This window comes from Sabethes cyaneus, chromosome 1 (assembly GCF_943734655.1).
Source record: "Sabethes cyaneus chromosome 1, idSabCyanKW18_F2, whole genome shotgun sequence".
Classification (NCBI taxonomy): Eukaryota; Metazoa; Arthropoda; class Insecta; order Diptera; family Culicidae; genus Sabethes; species Sabethes cyaneus.
This window is the reverse complement of record NC_071353.1, coordinates 155,029,241-155,052,720: the sequence shown is the minus strand read 5'-3', so window position 1 is coordinate 155,052,720 and position 23,480 is coordinate 155,029,241. Positions and strand designations below refer to the sequence as shown.

General features: G+C 40.7%; 1 protein-coding gene across 1 annotated transcript; it reads left to right on the top strand.

The window, feature by feature from the left end:
- Window positions 1-1,807: 1,807 nt before the first annotated feature.
- On the top strand, window positions 1,808-20,337 carry LOC128732334 (MARVEL domain-containing protein 1-like). The gene is made up of 4 exons (XM_053825579.1): window positions 1,808-1,954; window positions 19,729-19,893; window positions 19,964-20,077; window positions 20,163-20,337. Exons 1-4 carry the CDS (start codon window positions 1,808-1,810, stop codon window positions 20,229-20,231), a joined length of 495 nt encoding a protein of 164 aa, XP_053681554.1. The 3' UTR covers window positions 20,232-20,337.
- The last annotated feature ends 3,143 nt before the right edge of the window (window positions 20,338-23,480 follow it).

The following is a 23,480-nucleotide window of genomic DNA, read 5'->3' as shown; positions in this document are numbered from 1 at the left end:
TGAAATAATAGAAACCAAATGTTAAAATTTTGCCTCCCAGTTGGCATTGAGATACGTCGTATGTTCGAATCTCGGCTGGAAGAGGCTAATATTTTTTTTTTTTTGAAACGGTGATTCTACAATTGTCCCTTCATCAATAAGGGGTAAGGGAAAGTAATGAAGAAGGATTTTTTTCCGGGAATGAAGGGGAAGGGTGGAAAGGAAGGGGGGTAATAGGTAGCTATGCTTAACAAGTTGTCGTTGTGACTCCTATCTTTTGTCCAATGCTGGAAGGTGCATGGGTCGAACCAAGCTGTAATCAGAGATTATAACCGGATTTGAACCCCCAACACCTGCCAGGGCGTGTCGCTCACTGGTACCCTTCCTTTCCACCCTTCCCCTTCATTCCCGGAAAAAACCCTTCTTCATTACTTTCCCTTACCGTCCCTTCATCAATTGTAGAATCACCGTTTCAAAAAAAAATTATTAATATATGCCTGACCGCATTTCAAGGTCATGACTAAAGTCACGAGTTTGGTCAATGGAAGAGGCTGTTAGAGTCCATCGGATCGAGTCTCTTCGAGACGCAGTGAAGGTGCTGCTAACAACTTATCTTGCATGATTTTAAACTTCACTCTTGAAGTGATCCGCCGAGCAGATTTCGAAACATGTTGTTTGATTTTCAGAAAAGGCAGCAAACTTCTTGGCTACGCAGGTGACTTTGATATTAAAACCAGAAACTTTGCCACTGCAGAGGCCATTTGCGCTAAACTGAAAGCGGTGGCTAGGAGGATTCGGCTTAAAATAAACGCGTCGAAGATTAAATACATGAATGACAGAAGCTCAAACGAAACGAACGTGCTTTTTTCGCGGACGGTAATCGTTGACGGCGACGAACCAAAGTTGGTAGATGAGTTCGCGTATGTGGGATGGCTGATAGCCGTGGTCAACACAAATAAGAAGATCCAGCGATGTTGCTGCTCACCAATTACGGACAGCACAAATCCGCAGACGAAAGTACGATACCCACTATCTTTGAACTTATCCTGTGGGCCATAAGACGAATAGTATCAGCTTTCAATGGACAGCGAAACAGGACTAATTTTCGGCAGAATAAAACATCGCATGATCGTACTTGACCATCTATATTACGCATCTAAACTATCTCGGACAACAGTATTCTATTTATACGGACGTTACATTGTTTAGATGGGTATGATAGATGGTCAAGTACGATCATGCGATGTTTTATTCGATGTTTAATCTGCCAAGGTACAATACAAACTAGGACTCAAATCTAGTAGTCAAAACAAGTTCCAAATCGGGGTCAGAATAGGTTTCAAAGCAGATCACCAATCAGGTGAGTTAGTAATCTATCAGGGCCAATATAAGTCCCAAATCAGGATCAAGATATACTCCAGATTAGGGTAGAAATAAACTGTCATTCACGGAAATCCGGCTAGCCTTTGGTTAACTAAGTAGATATTTTAGATTCCACAGTGAAAACCTGCCCACGTTAGGGGGTGTATTACCCCTAAATGTAGGCACCAAATTAGTGTCAACCGACTTAAAGCTCAATCCAAGCAACCCGCACCGACCAACTGCGTGTGTTCGGATCATATGAGACATTATTATCATATTATCTTAGTTTCTTATCAGTAGGACAGAAAACAGGTAAGTGGAGTGGACCGAATGAACGCCTCTAAACCAGTGTCAACGCTGACAGTCCAAAGGAAGCACGCGATTCGAGCGGTTTTGTGCGCGAGTTAACTTAACGGGTCAATTTTTGCGGAAAAACGTGTTCCAATAGGAGGCCCCCCAGTTCACGATGATGCAGGAAACGGTCGTTACGGTTGGCCAGCCGCAGGTGACGCCAACCATCAATCCAGCCGCCACACAGTCCAGCTCAGTTGGGCTGCGCTTTAACATCGGATACTTTACCCGACCGTCCGGAATTCTGAAAGTGATCCAGATCGTAAGTAGAGTAGATTCTCTAGAGTAGTACAAATTCCATTCCGGGGGAAGGAGTCATCCGTATTTGAACAGTAAGTGTTGCCACTACTTGCGACATTTTTTTTTTCGGTCGGTCGGGGGAACTTCTATCAGTTTTATTTACGTTATCGGGCGCATCCAGCGCGCCGAATTTCGTTACCCAACTGGATAGCTGGTACTGATAAGATTAAAAAAATCACAGCCGACCGAGGGCGACGATAGAAAATCAATAGCGCACCTGGAGCTGGATCTTTTTTTTTCGTTCGTCGTATTCGATTCGGGGAGTTCTGTTTCATCGTCTGTCGGCGATTCAGATTAGGCTCTCACTATTTTTGATGAGTCATGCACGGTTAAGAGGGTGGAAGAATTCCACCTGTCATTGTACTGAGTAATGAAATGTTTGATATATTTTCCCGGTACTCTGATATTCGGTACAAATGCAGAACTCTGAAATGTTGTAAGCAATGGAATTACGGAATCATAAACTTGCATCCAGGGATTTTCACAAATGATTGTTGTTGTAGAGTAAGGGATGTATCTTGGCAAGCCAACGTATGCAGTTGTTTTGAGCTGTGTCTACCTACTGGACCATTTTGGACAACTTGCAGAACCTCTCGGACCGTAAAAAGGCTTCATTAGCGTGCAAAGCATGGAATCGTATGCTGCTCACGTCCAGTAAAGCGCTCCGGAACGTTAACCTTCGAATTTGCGGGCGCTATTCCGCCGAAGCCGAGATAATGTTCAATGATCTGTTCGACATCATGGCCGCCAGTGATCGTAACTACGTCAACGTCGAATTCTTCGCGGTCGACTTCAAGCTTCCGCTGGCTAGGGATTTCCTCGTGGTCATTGCGACGAGGTTTCAAGCTTCTATCAAGTGTCTAAAATTTCGCTTGTACCTGGGTCTGTATCGTAGCGATTTGCTACACGCTCTGAGCATTACATGCCACTTAGAGACACTACATTTGTACAATCGTGTTCCGTGTGACGGAACTGACGTGAAACTTGTTAGTTTGCCAAAACTTCGGCAAGTGCAGGTCAACACTGCCGATTTCCAAATCCTGCAAGACGTGCGCACTTTGGCACCCAACCTAAAGGAATTGACCACACGAACTCAAGATGAAAGTGATGACGACTCAAGCTTGAACTCCAGTATCTCGAGCCTGAGCTTCGAAAACTCGATTTTGAGCTCCAACGACTCATTTTTGACCTCCAGCATCTCGAGCCTGAGCTCCGACAATTGGATTTCAGGCTCCAGCGACTCACTTTTGAGCTTCAACAACTCGATTTTGAGCTCCGACAATTGGATTTCAGGCTCTAACGACTCCAGCAATTTGGACTCCAGCAGTTCGAGCGATCTCCACTGGGCTGATAGCATTTGAACAATTTACCCTTCGCGGCACGGACAGCAAGGGAACTGCTAATACATTCTATTTGCCGGTATTTTTTCAAAACTGTTTATGCCTTAATTTAGTTTTATTTGAATCATGCGAAGATCTTACGATTACAATAATATAACTAGCTCTAAGATGTTTTTTTTATATAAAATAAATATAGTATGAAACCGAAATTAACAGTTTATAGTGCCGTGTTGGGTCATTATTTGGGTGCCACTTAAAAAAATCCTTTAAAAATCCGTTGTCATACACATGCCACCAGCACCCTCTGTTATGCATGTTGCGGATTAGCTTATATTTGTAGGGTTTTACCAAGGGTAAGTCGCTTAGAACATTGTTGCAGGCTCAATTTAGGAAACAGCTTGCCTCATTGATTACAATTGCGGTATTGCGCTCTTCGCACTCAATTGGACTGCACAGTTATAAAGTGCAACCATCAAAACTGTGATGAAAAGTGTGCTACTGATAATATCGCTAGTAATCTTATATCGATAATACCATCAAACTTTATCGTCACGGAAAAGTATCGAAAATTGGAGGGTTTAAAATGAAATCTTCTTCTTGGCTTGTTATTATTTTAACATTTTTGTTCTATTTCTTACGTATTTTTGCTTATACTGTCATATTATCGTTATTAATTATTAACGATAAGAAAACTTTATCAATAATCGTTATGGATTTTGATCAGCATTTCCCATCATTACAACTCTCCCATCTGAGCTGACATTTGATTTAGCAGTGGCGCCAGTACCAGTTGTAGGAAAAGCAAATAGTATTTAATTTTTCATTTATTTCATATATGCTGCATATTTGTTCAAATTATGAATTATGCGCGGAATTATGTATTTAGAAACTATTTTTATATTATTCGTAGCGTCGATAACAACTCTACGTAAGCATTAGAATTCAAATAGGAATCAACCAAGATTCATGGGTTTTAGCCACGAAATTTTGGCAACTTTTCTCACCTACAAAATGTGTGACTGAACAAGTGTGCTCAAAATCCAACTTTCAATGCAAAGGGCAATACAATCATTTCACAGTTCATGGCACACTGTGGCCTACCTTTTTGACATTTAAATTTTGAAATGTTAGAAATTGGCAGCCCTGCCAATGTTTGTTATTGTCAAAACGATCAAAACAATCTGGCTGGGCGCAGGCGAATTTGACAGGTTTCACACGATCAGCATCTCAGCGGCATAGACTGAACAAAATTTCTATGAATAAGGTGAACGGAATATTCTCTGCGACTTACGCTTGGGTTTTACACTCAAGCGTCGCGTGGCGACCATGTTGCGAAGCATTAAAAATAACACAACAAATATTTTTGTTGTTTAACAGCTTAGCGGTTGAATAAGCTACTTTTCAACAAACTTACTGAAGCGGCTATAGCCGTCCCAAGACAAAGCCTGTCGAACAAGGTTTCTCTAATGAACTCGGTTGTGGGCTACCGCTGCACAGTGGGACCATTTCGGAAAAAGACGATCAAAAGTCTTCTCGCTTTTTCTGACGTTTTTGAGCTTAGGTGTCTTCGGAGAAGATTCTTAAAAAAATATTCTGCTGACAAAAAAATATCTGTTGACATTTTCATACCATTAGGTATTAAGGGGATAACTTATTTCGAAAAATTAACTTTTTGTAGGAACTAGATAGTATGTTCATGTGTTTGGCAAAGTTGTACAACTTTGAATTTTATTAAACTTTGCCGAAGATATTAAGTATCTGCATCATATGGTTTGCGAGATATAATTGACTTTCTGTTATGTCCCCCTTAAAATCGGTGTATTAAACTTTTTGTACACAAAACCTCATCTTAATGGTTTGATATGTTCTACAAACTTTTTGTTACTATCAAAATACGTAATTTTCGAGAAGGTGTAAATATCATATGTTGCTTTATTTGCCTTAAAAATGGATTTGAAGCATAAATTATACCGTTTTTAAAGTAATTGTTTCTGTAAATAGGCACCTACTGCAGCTAAAGTTAGCGTCACTTGAACCGCCATAGAATATAGTATAAGTGTACCAAAAATCATGGCCGGGTCTGCTAGGGCATTTTGAGTTTTGCTTTAATCGTTTTGGTTATTTCAATTACGAATTTACTTGGTTTAGATACCGATCGACTCATAAAACTTGTAGCAATTATGTGATATCTACTGTAACATTCTTTTGACGTAGGACTACGTCTTACGGCAAGTTTTGAGATAGGATGTCATTCAAAAAATCGAAAAATGCGAGCGTCACGAAAAATGATAGGTTTTGAGCGCTAATAGCCCAGCGGTTTTCCGATCGATTTTCAATATTCTTACGCCAATCGATCGGAAAATCTTCCAAGAATTAATCCAAATAAAGAAAAGTATGGATTCTTGATGTTGAACTATTGAAAAATTGAAAATAATGAACCTTTGTTTTACCAGAATTCTCGCTTCGTGAAATGACGTCATCAAAGTAGAAACACGTTTTCACGCTTCGATTTATAATTCAGTCAATTTTCAATAGATTTCCAAGATATTTACACCAATTGATCGGAAAATCGATATGGGAAATACTAAAAATACAGAAAACTATTGATTTTAAATGCGCGTCATTGAAAAATTGAATTATTTTCATATTTTGGCTTTCCTTTGTCAGTGCTTCCCTAGCACGGATGACAGAAATATATACGATATAAGCTATGGGTTAAGCTTCCTTATGATTGTATTTAATTTACGCCCTATAGAATCCGATCATAAATTGTTGAGCAAATGCTGAGCATCTGTTAGAGCTGGAGCACTCGTTTCGCTGCCGTGATGGAATATCTGGCTGCTGATGTTCTGGAATTGGCAGGAAATATGCTGCTCGCGACAACAAAACGACCGGAGGCATCCCACGTCACTTGCAGCTGGCCACTTGGAGTGGTATTTCATCGTGATTCAAGACCATATACGAACGGCTTCGTTGATCGCCTAGCTGCTGAGGCTTTCCGGTTGGTCCGTTGCAATAAGCCGTGCCTGGTTAGCGGTTGTCGGTACTCCAATTTACCGAACAGAGAATTACGTTACGTGCGTTAGTGCAAGTTTATTGCAAGCATCAGGAGTTATGATAATCAAACAATCGGTCCTTTTAAGGGCCACGCAACGATTGAAGAGTTTATTATGTTTTCTTGTCCAGTTAATACCATAATTAGAATTACATTCAACGAGGGAAAAGTTGAATTTTTCACCATTGCAGACGACCAACCAATGACGGTAATAAGTTTTCTGGTCACGGGCGACATTTTCTGTTACTGCTTTATTATCAGTATTCTTTTGCAAGCCGCAGAAAAGTTGCGCAAAACTTTCAACTTTTTGAAAACTCGTATACCGATTAACTGAGGAAAAGCGCTATTCAATGTAGAAACAGATCATAAAAATTTATTTACTGTTTGGTTTAGTTACTGACTTGGTTTCGTTTTAATAAAATAGATTCAATCAATTCATGGATATAACTCCAAAATCGGTTGAGGATTGAACCTATACAATGTTACTACTTTGATAAACGTTACGTATGTAGGTTGTATATACATGAAGAATCGTATTATTACATACATGGATACATCCCAAGTAACAGTTTCAGTCTGATCAAACGCTTTTATAGCTGATTTTATTCAACCAGTGGCTGATCCATGGTTTAGGTTTAGAAATGAAAACCTTTTTTCAGCTCTTAAACATCTAAATCTGGTGATTTTATCAAGCTTCAAGCTAATTAATAGCTGCATTCGAAGCCGCAATGAAGCTTAAAAGAAATTTTTTTGCACTTTTAAATAGCCAATTTGCGCAATGCTGTCAATTCTATTTTTAGAACGAGAAATAGTTTTGCAATCTACTTTTCCAATCGCTTAATCAACGCTTCATCAACCTTTATGCAGCCAAAAAAATCTATTTTTAAATTTAAAAATCAGAGGGGTTGTGTACAAGACACGACAGCATATATAGGTGACGCAGGACTACGTAAGTCTCTTTGTAGTGATAGTAGCATGTATTCATGTTTGTAATCATTCGATTCTTCATGTATACATGCTATATGCAACATATATACATGCTACATGAGTTGTATGTAACATTTATCAAAGTAGTAACATTGCATACGTTCAATTCTCAAAAGATTGTGCATTTGAAAACAATTTAACAAAATCAAGAACACAAACTATTACTTTCCTGCTACCTTACTGAAATTAAAGATTGTTTTTATTATCCATGGTTTTCCACGTTGAAAGGATTTTACCAATTCAATCCTATTTTATCAACAGCACATCTTTTCACTACACTTCTAATGAAATGGCAAGCATGCGTATTCATACAGAGCCGTATTATAACCGTACACTACAGCTGTAGCACATTTTTCCAACACAGATATCAAATTCGCCGAGGTTTAATCGTCACGCAGTAAAGAATTTGCGATCTGTTGGGACAGCGAACTTGTGTCATTTTTTCTGGCACAATTCCCTAACACAGACATCAAATTGGACTAGGTTTAATCACGTTCGTAAGAAATCTGTTGGCACGAGGGGGCTTTGTCACTCTTTCTGGCGTACTTCCCAAGCAAGGACATCAAAATGGTCTAGGTTTAACCGCGGTGTTAAGAAATATTGTTGAAATGAGGCAACTTCGTCACTTGTTTTGGCTTACTTCCCAAGCACAGATATCAAATTGGTATAGGTTTAGATCATCGTAAAGAATCTTCCAACCAATCACGAAGCGAGAATTCTGGTAAATCATAGGTTCATTATTTTCAATTTTTCAATAGTTCAACATCAAGAATCCATACTTTTCTTCATTTGGGTCAATTCTTAGAAGATTTTCCGATCGATTGGTGTAAGAATATTGAAAATCGATCGGAAAACCGCTGAGCTATTAGCGCTCAAAACCTTTCATTTTTCGTGACGTTCGCATTTTTTGATTTTTTGGAATGACACCCTATCTCAAGACTTGCCGTAAGACGTAGTCCTACGTCAAAAAATGGAACGCGTCAATTTTTATTTCGCCGTGAACGCGATTATTTTTAGTTTCGAATAACTTTAATTCGTACAAGTAAGCTAGCTAATTAAAAATGCATGTCTTTTTTCCGGGAATTGAACCCGCCATCTTTTGATCCATAAGCACTCACCGTATGATCCGCCCCATTTGCATCTGCAGAACAGACAGTGAGAATATCTTTACATCTGAAGCCTAGCCCGTCTAGCGTGTAGCAGTCGATAATGTCGATAACTGACAAACTTTTGCTGTCAGCCGAATTGCGAAATTCTATGATCTGACGGTATGTGTGCTGTGAGCCGAATGAAAACTTGGTAGAAGTTTGTAAAGCCACTTTAACACCCTTAAGCAGACTTAAAGTAGTTTGAAAGCTGTGAGCATAATGAAAGCTTCCACTCTACATTTTAACACCTTTAAGCAGCCGTAAAACGGTTTGATGTTTATGGCTGTTTAGAAGCAGATTGCTTAGCAAAAAAATCCACTATTAAGCTTTTTTCTGCTTTTGGGAGAGAACTGGTTTGAAAAACTTAAAGTAGCTTACACATCGCTTATTTAAACACCATTTGAGCGCTTACTTTATGCAGCTTTGATCGCCTTAAACCAACCCGTGAACAGCCATTGCTCTTGCAATTCAGCTACCGTTGTTACTTGGGCAGATCGATAAATTGAATTACAAGTTTTAGGAAATTATAACAGCGCTGGAAGCACTGATTACGTGGCGAAAGCGTGCTCTGCCAATACAGATGCATTTTTAAGGCACAAAACAATACATGCTTCGAATGGTAGCCATTTCCCCAGCCATCTTTGAGCCACTTTCGGTTTCCCCTTAAAATGCTCCTTACTTCTTGCTAGTCCTAGTGACAGTATCGTGAATCGCTTTGGAAATTGCACATACTGATTCAGTCAGTGTTTAGCATGCAGATGCTGTATCCTTTAATCTGGATTTCTACTGGTTCTGCAAAACGAAAAAAAAATATTAATCAATTTTTAACAGATAAAAAACCTAAAGAATCTGACTAAAGAAAAGACATTGGAGCTCAGTCACTCGCGGCCTCCTGTCATCATTAAACCTGATTTGCTCAACGATGATTGTTGTGCGTGACTCTGTTCAAAGTTGCTAGGAAAAGTTCGAACAATATTTTTTCGAGTTCAACATTTAGGCGATTTTATGAACTGTACGATACAAATTTAATTGCCCGGTGTTTTCGTTAGGCAGCACGGATCAATTTCGTGATGATACGATGATATTTGTTGCCGTTTGCTTGCAGTCATTATTTTCAGTCGCGTTCATCGACTGATACTCCGCAAGTTTTCGAGCAAAAGATTCAGAAGGTTTCATCGAGATTCATGCGCACTTGGTTTCGACGAACTGAAAATGAGCTCCAGTGTCATTTCTTTAGGCAGATTCTTTAGTCGAAACCAAGTGCGCATGAATCTCGATGAAACCTTCTGAATCTTTTGCTCGAAAACTTAATGGTGAAAGTTACATCACAGAAAAACGGACGTAACTGTTTTAATTTTTGGAATTTAGTTACTGCAAAACCACAGACAAACAGACATAACACTCGTTTTCCATTCATCGTACCGATAAAACCGTCATTTCAAATTTGGGCTTAGTTGGGAATGTCTCCGTTTTGGTTAAAGTGGCGCTTTTTGACGAAAGAAGGGGAATTCCCCTTAAAAAATACTTGCTACTTCGAGGGACACCCATATTGCTATTTGATATTTGGGAATGTCGATCATAGATGGTGCTAGTATTCAGGCTAAATGCGAGGTACGATCATTTTTGTTGATTTTTCTTCCAAGAGTTACGTCTGTTTGTCTGTGGTAAAACGTTTATTTTTAATTTAAACCTCTATTAAACGTTTGTTAACGGCTTTCGCCTTTGAAGCTTCAGAGCTGCATACAAAATTTGTTTTGGATTGACAACATGAAAAATGTGTTCAGAACAGATTTCTTGACATTTTGATATCCCGCATTTTGCACCTTACTGGACACCGCAGTCTAAAAGTGCGACAATGCGAATGCTGTGAGTGAGAAAGAGAAAGAGTGACAATTCCAATGTTGCTATTTTGTTTTGTCATATACATTGGCAGTGGCATTAGAGAAAATAATTTCGAATAAAATCCAGGTACAGCTGCAAAGCACAACATTCTGACCATGCGTTCAAGAGCTATCTTAAAAGTCGATAGCGAAAAAAGAGGAATTTTCGAAATTGGCGTAAAAGGCAACTTCGGTGTTGTTTTGTTTCCAATTCGTGATTCAGTTCATGGAAAAATTAGAAATACGCGAAACGGGTTGTGCGTCTTCTTTTCCCGTAAGTTCTAATGAGCATTTGTCAGAACGCATCCCATTTTAGGCAAAAACTACGAATAAAACGATCGATGGCTGCAGCGGAGAGCAACGGATGTATTTTGACTACCGATCGATACTTAACTACCTCGTGGTATGCACCTACCTGAGGTTTGATTCACTATAAAACACGTCCAATGGCAAATATTCTCAAGTTTCAAAGTCATTCGACCGTTCAGTGACATTAGTTACAACAGCTAATCAGCAATGGATCTCTCCGCACTGCCAACTGAGGTGACCTGGATCATTTTGGACAATTTGCAGTACGTCACGGACCGGAAAAATGCTTCATTAACCTGCAAAGCATGGAATCGAATGCTGCTAACGTCCAGTAAAGGACTTCAAAACGTTAACCTGCGAATCAGTGGGCGCAATGGAGGACCAACGGAAGACGAGAAAATGTTCAATGATCTGTTCGATATCATGGCTGCCAGTGAACGCAACTACGTCAACATCGAGTTCTTCGAGATAAACTTCGAGGTATCACTGGCTAAAGACTTCCTCGTGTTCATCGTGACGAGGTGTCAAGCTTCCATCAAGTGTTTGAAATTCACCTTCTGCCAGCAACTGTATCGCAGTAATTTGCTACACGTTCTGGGCATCACACAACACTTGGAGGAACTACATGTACTCAATCATGTTGAGTATGACGCAGTTGAGGTGGAACGTTTTAGTTTGCCAGAACTTCGGCAGGTTTACCTCTACATTGGCGCCGATTGCCAATTCTTCCTAGAATTGCGCATTTTGGCACCGAACAGTCAAATATTGCTCATACCAACTGGGTACCAAAGTGACGACGACTCGCTCTCCATTGCAGACTACGATATGTACTCTTCAGACTCCAGTTTCAATTTGGATTCCAGCAATTCGAGTTAGAGGTCCAGCAATTTCGACAACTGATTGAGCTGATTGTTGAACGTGGAAGCACAACACCTGAATACATATTGTATACTTTGAACTGTTGAGCCATCTTGCTTTTAGCGTACAATAAATACTTTCTCTTCGCTACATTATGTCAAACAAAAAGCACGTGTTTCGTTCTATCTTTCTACTCTCGTATATCACAATCCGTAATTCTTACCATCGGGGCGACACGATAGGATTCCAGCGTAACATCTATTTTCATTTGACTGAATTTTTTAGAGCATCCTAGTAGAAAACGAAATCTGAAATTAAAGAAAAGAAGAAACTTTTTCCAAATTTAAATTCTACTAACAAATAAATTTTTCGTGCAACGCACAGTGGTCGGAAATTTAAAATTCTTGGCCAAAACCTCAAGATAATGAGATTCCATGTTTTTCGGGCTGTTAATTTCAAAAATGGTAGTGAAATTCAAAATGACTGACCCAGAATGGTGGTCCTTTTCAAATAATTCTTCATGTCCACATGTTACGAAGCTCGCAATCTACCCGGACCAGCGCTTTTTAGAACCCTACAACTGCCGGTTACCGGTCCTAGAGCATTTGGAGGAACTAGATGTAACAGTAAATTGGTCAGGGTTTGACATCATTCGTCTAGCTCCGAATCTGCGTAAGCTTCGAGCTCACACATACTCTAGTAATCTTCCGAAGATAATTGAGACATTGCCACTGGAGCATCTGCGAGTGAATTACTTCGATGATTTACTAACGACCTGCTGCGCTGTGTTTAAAGAATGTACAAAAGCAACGAAGCTTACAGCTATTGATCTGCGGTTAGACAGTCTGCATTTGAACTTTGAACATCTCTGCAGGTTCTGTCCACTGTTGACTAAATTACGCCTTGAGCAAAATATTTCAATGCGATATTTGGCTAGCCTAACGCATCTTAAGGTAAGTCATTTGAAAGTTTTGATTGCGAACTTTTTGTCACCCAACTCTTTTTTTGCTACAGGTGATGAAACATCATTCCTACCGAATCATGTTTTTTCCAATGTTGAAATACTCGAAATTTGCACAACAACGGAGTTGAATTTCGACATTGCCGTGCAACATTTCTTTCCCAATGTTCACTATTTAAAAATCAAGTGCTCAGGAGATAATGTGCCAGTAACGGGAAATATCCACGTTTGTTTTCCACAGCTGAGAACTTTTGAGATTGATTGGCGTAGAATGACTGCTCTACCTGCTCTGTTGGCTGGACTCTTCTGCACTCTACGTGCGCTTATTCTGTATAACAGAATGTTACCGACATGCCGCCTACCGCCCATGGACGGCCTCCAACAGTTAACGTTGGAAAATAGTTTACTGATAGTGACCAAAACAATGGCAACAATTTTTCCGAGTTTGCAGTATGTGAATCTGTACGGCCGCTCCGGCTCGCAGTTCGCTACAGCCGAAAGGTTGCCAGCGGGATGTATGGTTAGGTATTACCACGCACGAGAAATTTCGTTCAGATATATTCGAGGTTATACAGTAGAGAATGATTTGCTAAACTAGGTTAAGAAAGTGAGAATAAATGAATTAAATTTTCTTTTTAAAAATTCAACCTATTTTACTTTTTAAAGTTCAATTAGCAATGGCCGCTCGATTCCGTAACGGTAGAATGCCAAATCCGCTAAATCCGGCTAAAACAGCACGGAACAATCGTGTTAGGAGCAAAGGCAGCAAACGTTCAATCCAAACACACTCGTTCGCATAAACTTCGTGGTTGACGGTCAACAAGTAACAAGAGATCGGTTCCAGAACGCGGATACGTTGACAAAAAAAAAGTTTCAAACAAAATTGGACTTGAAATCGGACCACTATTCCACATCTGGCTTTCTAACAAGCTTTCTTCATGGCCTTGCTTTTGAACATCTTTTTGCCTTTTTTATGGTCTTCTGTCTGGTCTTTTTTTTTTGGTTTTTTACCCGGTATTCGTTTTGCCCCTTCGTCTGGCCTCCTTTCTGATAATTTTCTGGTGTTCTATTTTTTTATTTTTCGTGGGTTTCTTTTTATCTGCATTCTGACCTCTCCTTTCTGATCTTATTTTTGATCTTCTTTATTGGCTTTTATTTTCTTTTCGGGTCTTTCTTTTTGGCCTTATGTGCTGGCCTTCCTCTGGTTTTACTTATGGTCTCTTTATTCGGACCAATTTCCGGGCTTTGTTTGCGATCTTTTATCTGGTCTTCTTTTTACCTTCATTTGGGCGTTCTGCGCGGAATTTTTGCCTTTATGACGTTTTTTTCTTGTTTGTGTCTTTCCGGACTTGTCGCTGGCCTTCTTTCCGATTTGATTTCTGATCTTCTGTCTGGTTTGCCCTGAAGGTCTTTTTCATGGCCTTCTTTCTGAACATGTTTCTGCACTCTTTATGGCCCTTCCTTGGGGCTTTCATACTGGCCGCTCTCTAAAACTTTTTTCCAGTCTTCTTTTGACCTTATTTCAAGCCTTCCTTTTGGGCTTTCTTTTATGGGTTTCCTTTCCTAGACTTTTTGTGTGGAGCTCTTTCGGGCTTTCTTCATGGCCTTCTTTCTGGACATCCTTTTGCCTTTTCTTTGGTCTTCCCTGTGGTCTTCCTCTGGTCTTTTTCCTGGCGTTCTTTTAGACTTCCGGCTGGCCTCCTTTGGGCCTTCATTCTGGTATTTGGTTCGGCTTTCTTCATGATCTGCATTCCGCCCACCTTTCAGGTTTGGCCTATTTTCGGGGTACTTTTTTGGCGTTCTTTTTAATTTTCTTTATTGACTTTTTTCTGCTCTTTTTTTTCCTTGTATGCAGGCCTTCTTCAGCCTTTGTGCCTGGTCTAATTTTTGACTTTCTTTCTGATCTTTTTTCGGGCTTTGTTTGTGATCTTTCTACCTTCGTTTTGATCTTCCTTCCGATTTTCTTTTTGTCGTTTTTGTATCATTCTTTTCGATCTTTTTTTGTCTTCTGTCTGGCTTTCAAAGGCTTCAATTCCGCATGACTTCCTTTTTGGCCATATTTCTGCATTCTTTCTAATGTTCTTTCTAGCTTTCGTTTTAATCTTTTTTTTTTTGGAATTTTCTGAGCTCATTTCGGGTCTTCTTTCTGCTTTTTATGTCTGGCTTTCTTACAGGCTTTTTATGCCTTCTTTCTGTTTTTTTTCTAGTCTTTTTCCCACGCATTCTTTTTGACCTTACGTTTTTTTGATCAAGAAAAGCTTCAAGAATAATTTCCAAGTCCCATTGTAGAAGTACATTGAATTTAGTTTCCGACAGACGCTGCACATTCCCCCACATTGGGAAGAATGGTGCAGTTGCAGCGGAAGACATTCATAATTATATTTCGTAAAAGAGAACAAAAATAACCTCAAATGATAGAGTCAGTAGGATTTTTGCACTGTCCTGTACTCTAACAGCCCGATGAGAAATCTGTCGAAAGAGAAGCGTCAAGTCTTAGCTAGACGTTTAAGCCCAAAGCTTTGCTTTTTTCATTCATGCTTTCTTCGTGATCTTCTGAACGCAGTAATTCCGCGTGATTCCGGGGGCCATCTGCTCTGGCTTAGCTGCAGCGTCCACTCGAATCGGTTGAGATAGCCCGAAACGGATGTCCCTTCTGCGGACCGGTATTCGCATTCGGACCAGAATGACGACGGAATTTTTCTGTTCGACAGCATTTCCGGTTGACGTTCTGAGGGTTTGCAGTTGCACAACCATTGCAGATAGCGCAGATGCATGGATTCGTCATTCGCTTGGGCCATTTTTGACCGATTTTAACCTCACTTTCGTACAACCGGTTTATTAATGCTATTGTTGTGTACGTGACTTGATTTTTGAAGGGATCTCATGCGCACTTCGACATATGCGAAGACATAACGGAGTTCGAACGAATGTTAAAGAAAATATTATTTTTTTCGAAGGAAAACTTGTAAGCGAACACGCGGTTTTAATTTCTAGAAAGAACTGACAGTTTACACTGGAAAAAAAAAACTATTATTTTAACATTTTGTGAGAGTTAGAAGTGTTTTGTCCGCGATTGTGTCTAGTGATTGTGGTGCTCTTACGTTGCACAGTAGTTGGAAACCTTAAAAACCTGGTCAAAACCTCCAAAATCAAAAGTTATCATTCATGACATATTCTGACATCATTACACGTAGAATAAGTCATTTTATCATATCCTGTAATATCAGCTATCGATAATGTAGATTTGTGGTTTGGCGTACTGTCAAACGTCAGTGTATGAGAGACCTCTTTGATAGTGCGGCTTGCATACGTTTTGTGGCGACAAAATTTGGACACCCCTAGGCACACACAGCTTTGGAAATACATTAACAATGAGTGAAATATTTTGCAGAGTGGTAGACGTGTGTCTGTTCTTTCTGAAAATATAACACTTGTTTATATTACAAGCGCTCAGCGTAAAATGGCGTCGAAAGAAGAGCAGGTGCGAAAAGCAATTGTGTGCGGTCGCAATGGAAATCCGGATCTCTCGTTAAGAAAACTTGCCAAAAAGCTTGGATTTCCGGCAAGCACTGTTCAAAGTGTTTTAAAATCGTTCGATACTCGCTTGACAACAGCTAGGAAGCAGGAAAGAGGAACAAAAACGGATCTGAGGAACCACAACAACGATGCGAAGGTAAAACAAATATTACGGAGAAGATCTTTCTTTTCGTACCATTGCTCGTAAAATAAAAATGCCGCCAACATTCGTGCACACTTCTAAGTAACGACAAGGCATGAAGTCTACGTACAGCCACTATGTACCCTCGCTGTTTTGGCCTGATTTGGCATCCTGGCACTACGGCAAAGACGTTTTGGAATGGAATGCTGCTAATGGAGTCCAAAGGAGGCGAATCCACCTTACTGTCCAGAATTACACCCCATCGAGCGGTATTGGGCTTTGGTGAAGAGAGAGCTGTCTCAGCACAAACAACAAGCAACAACTATAGATAAATTTCGAAAATCTTGGACAAACGCAGCTAAATTGGTTGCCAACAAGTCTGCACTGACCCTCATGGCAAGGGTAAACTCCAAAGGTCGCCAATTTTTCCTGCAGACCAAATAAGTAATGTTAATTTGTTTGATAATTATTAACGATACACACATAAATGATACAAAATTGTTTCTTGGATTAAACTTTTAGCAAATTTGTTTTATTGCAAAACTAGCTGACCCGATAAACTTCGTATTGCCACAAATTAACCTGTGTTGTACATAATCATGAATCTCGGATGATCTTTGTCACAATCTCGAGTTTTGCAAGCCCCCCAGTGGGCGGCGCTTCCGACTGCGGGTCACCGGCAACACTCGCGACCGTCTCGTCCTGAATGATCTAGTGTTACTATAGATAGTTTTTGTGGTCTTGTATTGACTAATGTTTTATGGAAGAGTCTCGAATTTCTCGAGTTCGATTAGTTTTTGAGTTTCGCAAAAATTTCTGTTTTATTTGTATGAGAGTCCATATCCCCCTACCACAGGGGTGAGAGGTCTCTAACTATCGTAAAATAAATTCAAGACTCCAAAATCTCCCACATGCCAAATTTGGTTCCATTTGCTTGATTAGTTCTCAAGTTATAAGGAAATTTGAATTTCATTTGTATGGAAGCCCATCCTCTTAAAGGGGAGATGGGCCATAACTCGCTTTCCAAAGAAGAGAGGGGTCTCAATTCACCGTAGAAAAAAATCTTGCATCCAAAACCACTTACATGTCAAATTTGGTTCCATTTGCTTGATTAGTTCTCGAGTTATGAGGAAATTTTTATTTCATTTGTGTAGAAGCACCCCCTCTTAAAGTTGGGAGGGGTCTCAATTCACCATAGAAAATATTTTTGCCTCCAGAAACCTCCACATGCCAAATTTGGTTCCATTTGCTTGATTAGTTCTTCAGTTATGAGGAAATTTGTATTTCGTTTGTATAGGAGCCCCCCCTCTTAAAGTGGGGACGGGTTCTTATTCACCATAGAAAATATTCTCGCCCTCGAAAACTTTCACATGCCAAATTTTGTTCCATTTGCTTGATTAGTTCTTCAGTTATGAGGAAATTTGTATTTCATGTGTATAGGATCCCCCCTCCTAAAACGGGGAGGGGTCCCAATTCATCATAGAAAAAAATTTTGTCTCCAGAAACACCCACATGCCAAATTTGGTTCCATTTGCTTAACTACTTCTCGAGTTATGAGGAAAATGGTGTTTCTTTGGTACAGGAGCCCCCCCTCTTAAAATGGGGAGGGGTCCTAATTTACTATCTTGCCCTCGAAAACCTTCACATGCCAAATTTGGTTCCATTTGCTTGATTAGTTCTCGAGTTATGAGAAAATTTGTATGTAAATTTGTCCTTTTAAAGAGGAGAGGAGTTATAATTCCCCTTATAAAGAGGGGAGGGGTCTCAATTTACCATAGAATAAATTCTTGTCACCGAAAACACCCACATGCCCAATTTTTTTCTATTTGCATGATTAGTTGTCGAGTTAAGCAGAAATTTGTGTTTCATTTGTATGGAAGCCCCCCCTCTTAGTGGAGGGAGGGGTTTCTAACCATCACTAAAACCTTTCCTGGCCCCAAAAAACCTCTACATGCATATTTTTATGCCGATTGGTTCAGTAGTTTTCGATTCTATAAGGAACATACGGACAGACAGACAGACAGACAGAAATCCTTCTTTATAGGTATAGATTTCCACGAAGAGATAGAAGTATAGTGTCTTTGGCAAAGTTGTTTGTATTGATATTTACTACAACTTTGCCGAAAGTACCAAACCTCGAATATACGAGAAAATAAATACGATAAACGATGCGATCGAGCAAATGATTTATTTATCATGAAAGTACACTCAAAAGAAGCTCGAGTGTTGATTTGCATGGGAAAATATTTATCTGGAGAACCGCTAGGTATGAAATAGTCCAATTTCCAAGGGGTCGGACACTCAGCACATAGTGCCCCGGCACCGCAGAGATATCAAGCGGCACTCCTCTAAAGCCTTATAAAAATAACATTTATAGGGCTTTACACACCTCCGGTTCAATTTTACATATGAAATGGGAGCACTGCCAGTTGTCAAAATCATCTCGCACGGTTGCCAGATCTATCAGATTTTAACGAATTTAACAAATCTTGCAGTTCGGCACTTTCGGTACAGCACCGGCACAGTTCGGCTCGTTTCAAGTAGCCTAACATAAAAACGGCTGTGCCGAGTGACCGACCCCTTGCCAATTTCTCTTTTTAGTTTTTCATGCCTAACGCTCTACCCAAATATTTTTTCAATTCAAATATTTCACAAAATTGAAAAAAAACATGTAAATTACCAAGGGGTCGGTCACTCGGCACAGCCGTTTTTATGTTAGGCGACCAATATCAATGAATAGATTTCAAAGCCGCATATGATAATGTAAACCGACAACAGCTATGGGTAATTCTGGATAAGAACGATTTTTCAGATAAGATCCAGTGCTGTGTGAGAATCTCGGGTGGATTGTCGGAACCATTTGAATCTCGCAGTGGTCTTCGACAAGGAGATGATTTTCCCTGTCTGCTAATATTGCGCTTGAAGGTGCTATAAGACGCGCTGTGATCGAAATGCGGGGTGTGATTTTAAATAAATTCAGTCAATTTATTCACCTTGCCAATGACGTACACCAGACTAAAACCTGAAGCAAAGGAGTGCCTGCTGAACTGGAGACCAACTGCCATGCTCCGAACTAGATGGAGGAATTACGTTACGCAGGCCTTGTCATAAGACATAAGGCCAACTAAGTTAGTAAGCAAGTGACCAAGACGCGTTAATTAAAACAGTTCTCTCGTTGAAGCTGTATCTTTTACTTCTAAAAAACTTCAGTTGGAGGAAATGAGGTTTAATTAAGTTATGACCTTTACCTTTTTCCGGAAAACACTTCATCCATCCAATGCATCAGTCATATTCAACATATCAGAATATTTCCCCCCGCTCGAAAGGGAACGTCAATCATGCAGTTTGGATATTTTTTGGAAGACAATTTCACGCTTCTAAAACAGACACACGGTCAGATCCACGGGCACCGATAAGATAAGACCGTGTAAGACGATAGCTAACTTTTGGCTTACCAAAGTATCTACGGTTTGACGCAATCTTACAGGAATTCCTTTCCGACAGAATGACTAATTTATACACAACATTTGCCCTTCACAGATCTTCGGCATCATCTGTATGGCTTGTGCGACTCCCGTTATCGCCGGCACCGGTTGGTTCATGTTCGTTGCGATCTTCTCCTTCATCTGTACCGTGCTGTGGAGTTTCGCGCATCTGTTCGGCATCCGGGAAGCGATCAGTCCGAGCTTCAACTGGGGCGCGACGGTACGGTGGAATCAGCTCATAGTTTCCAGCTCGCATTTCGACGTTCTCCAATCTAACTCTGTCTTTACAGGAACTGTTCAACACGGCGTTCATAGTATTGATCTACTTCATTGCCTTCATCGTGCAGCTGGCCCTGTGGGCCAACCTGACCCACGACGACAGAAGTCGGAATCTGGCCGCGGGGGTAAGTGACTGTAGCCTTCTGAAATAGAAGAGAAAACAACCTGATGAATGATATCAACAATTTTCACTAATTTTTTCGTTTTTAGTCTTTTGGTATATTTAATTTTCTGGCGTACGTGGCTGGGCTCTACTTCCTCTATCTAGAGTACAGTTAGGACGGTGGCGAATCGAACGGAGAATCGGAGGTTGAGTGCATAATCAATCATATACCAAAGCTCAGGGGAAAAGTTCAGTCCAGTAGAAAATAAAGTTTTAAACCGCGTCGGGACATCGTCTTGTCAGGCGTGGGCTAAACGCTTTGCTAATAGTAGCTGTAAGTGAATTAGAATGTTTAACTTCGTCTAAAGTGTCTTAAATAAAATTTACGATATACCTATAATACTTATTGAAATTAAATCAAAACTAAAGGTTCCGATTGGTTACTTAATCCATGTCGAAAGGATTAACAACCGTTTTGGTTCACACCCAAATTGGCTACGCCAATTATCGAACAATAGCTGAAAAATTCAGTATAAAAACACCGGTTTCCTTACTCGTCAGAGGAGAAAAACACCAAATATGTTCAAACTACTGTTCACCTTGTGTCTCGTGTTGCTTTTCAAATTTGGTTATTCAAGTACGACTGAGGAACTATTTGAGGAAAACTAGCTAATCTTTTCTTTTTTTTTGTAGCGTACTTCGGTCGTCTGCCGCCGGGATACACGTGCGCGTCGCTGGCGCCAGTGTTTCGAGACGAGTGCGATAATGTATGCTACTGTGACCCGAACCTGGACGTAATTTGCGACGGTGATCCGTGCTACTGAAGTCTAGCAGGTACCTATATAGTAGAACAATCGGAAAAGTAGTTCGGGTGCGAGCTCAATAATGAATAAAAGAAACGCCTCCCTGGTTTATGGAAAGTAGCCTAGTTTTTCTCCGTTAATTCCAAGGTTGATTCCGTTGTTTTTCGTAGTGTTGCTTCCACCTTTCGATCACCGTCCGGTCGTCAGTCAAAATACCTCCATCTTTATCTTTGCACATTTCGTCCCACGGAACAACGCCTTTCCGTGTTTCGTTGAGTCTCTGATAGAATTTCCGTGCGTCGTGAAACCGGTACAACTGCTCGAGTCCTTCGCATTCCTTCTCCTCCTTCTGCTCCTCTGTTGGGTACTCTTACCATTCCGTCCATTATTTTGAACTATTGTGGTATGCCCCGTTTTATTATTTTACTATACGCTTCGAGCTTACCTATCACTTATTAAGGAAGTGACAGGTTGGTAGCTGGAGCGAGATATGTGCCAATCAGGGACTAGGTTTATGAACCTTATAATCCTGATCGGCGACGTAAACCAGATCTCCCCTTTTTGAGATACTGTAGTCTGCGTACTATTTGTGCTCCACAATTGCAGAGCAAGTGTTCCGAGGTTAAATATCATCTTGTACGAAACCGTGATTCCGAAGATGATATTTGCTCGGACAATGTCCTGTCGCAAGACCGGTAAGCTTGCTGAGATCTCTCTTATCGAGACTCAGCAACTTTTGAGTAACCCAGGGTGGATACTCGACGTTATATATTTTTAGATTGTTTGGGCGATTGTACAGCCATCCTACTGACAAAAACTGTTCGGCTCTCCTTTTGTTTCAGTCCACCCTCCAGCACACAGTCAGAGATCAGGCAGAGTGAATCTCTACCCGTGAGCGGAGAGTTGGAGCCACATCTTCGTTTGTCGACTCACAACGAGTCGGCGTGTTGAGGATGGACGAGGATCAGGACTGAACCTCAGCTAGCGCATCGTTCAAGTCCTGTTCCTCCCCTACTCTCCTCTCCACCTCATTCGTTTCTTAGTTTTTTTTCGGCAGAGAGAGCTTGCACGGTAAGAAATCGTCCACTGCATCAGTGACCGGCTTGATGCAGCAAGGGCAAATTGCTGTGGAGGGCGCCCTGGTACTCTACAGGCTCCGTTACGGCGAGAGAATTTATAGAAACCCCTTCACCATTCATCCCTCGGCACGGATCGCGTCACACCTTGGATTAAGGGTTTATCCATTCACGTTTTTACATAATAGCCATGGATAACAGCTATTACAACCATCTCCTTTAGGGGTTTTGGACCCTCTGCTTTGATTCCTGGGAATCGAGAGAACCGTCTTGCAGGCGGAGAGTTTACACTTCAACCTTCGTATGAGTGCCCCCTTCTCTGTCTGCATACGATCCTAGTTTCCACCGGTTGTCCGATTTCCACTAAAAACGTATCCCGGATGGTACCACGAGGAGGTAGAGATAGGAGTTGCGAGGAGGCGAGATAAGAGCTCCTTCTCCTCCTGGAAGAGGCACTTCCGAGCGGCTCTACGCAGTGGCGCATATCTTTTCATCCAATGTCTGCTGGCATTCCTCGTCAAACCATTCGTTACGGCCTAAGACGTTCTCCGCTACGCTATTAATGGTTGTTTTTTAACGGCACTCCAACAGTCCTCAAGAGGGGCTTCATCCAGCTTACCCTCTTCGGGCAGCTTTCGGTTGCTTCAATCATGTAGGATTATCGTGGTTGGTTGGTTGGTTGGTGGTGGAGAACGTGGTTGGTTTGGGATTCCGTCTGGTTGGGTGATCTCCAGGAGTACCGATGCTAGAGGTTATGTTTATGGAGGCGCGGTGCCGAAGTTCACAAGTCATCTGCCTCTTTTTGAATAGCTAGCGCGGCCGTGAGTAAATAGTCGAATCTCGCACACGATTTCGCTCAAGGAAAATGAAGTGAAAAAGAAGCGCAAGAAGGAAAAAGAACCTAAAATTAAAAAAGAAGTGTCTGTTTTCGAACTAGGAGGCGTCTGAGAAAGCCTGCAAGACGTAGGCGAAATACGTATCTGTCGTGAATAAAATATACATGGTAGAATTAAATTGGATAAGTTTTCTTCATTTTAAATTTTAGGTTCTTTTTCCTTCTTGCCCTTCTTTTTTCTTTTTCATTTTCCTTGAGCAAAATCGTGTGCGAGATTCGACTGTGATAATCGTGTAAATCGGGATGGTCTAAATAGGGGCAAATGTCGCAATAGTTTGTTGTTGAGAAGAATGTTAGAGAATTTCGGTAAATTAAGTAGGGCTATTGGCAGCTGACTCGAAGCTACCGTTTTCAGATCAACCGGTAAAGGCGTTGCGCTATTCCTGCATAGCGATATATGGGAGTGTAATCGATGGCGGCTGGCGGCGGGTACAATTCTCGCCGAAGAAGGAAAGTTAAAAAAAGCAATATTAAAACGTCAACAGAGAATAAGGATAACAGAGGGAACATAAAAAGGATGAACCGCTGCAAAGCACAATATTTTTCCCAGTTTTTATGTTGAACGATTTATCGTTATACGTAACAGGCATTACGTTTTATGACATCTGTAATAGCGAATTCATAAATTAACCTGGGTTCGTGCTAACTCGA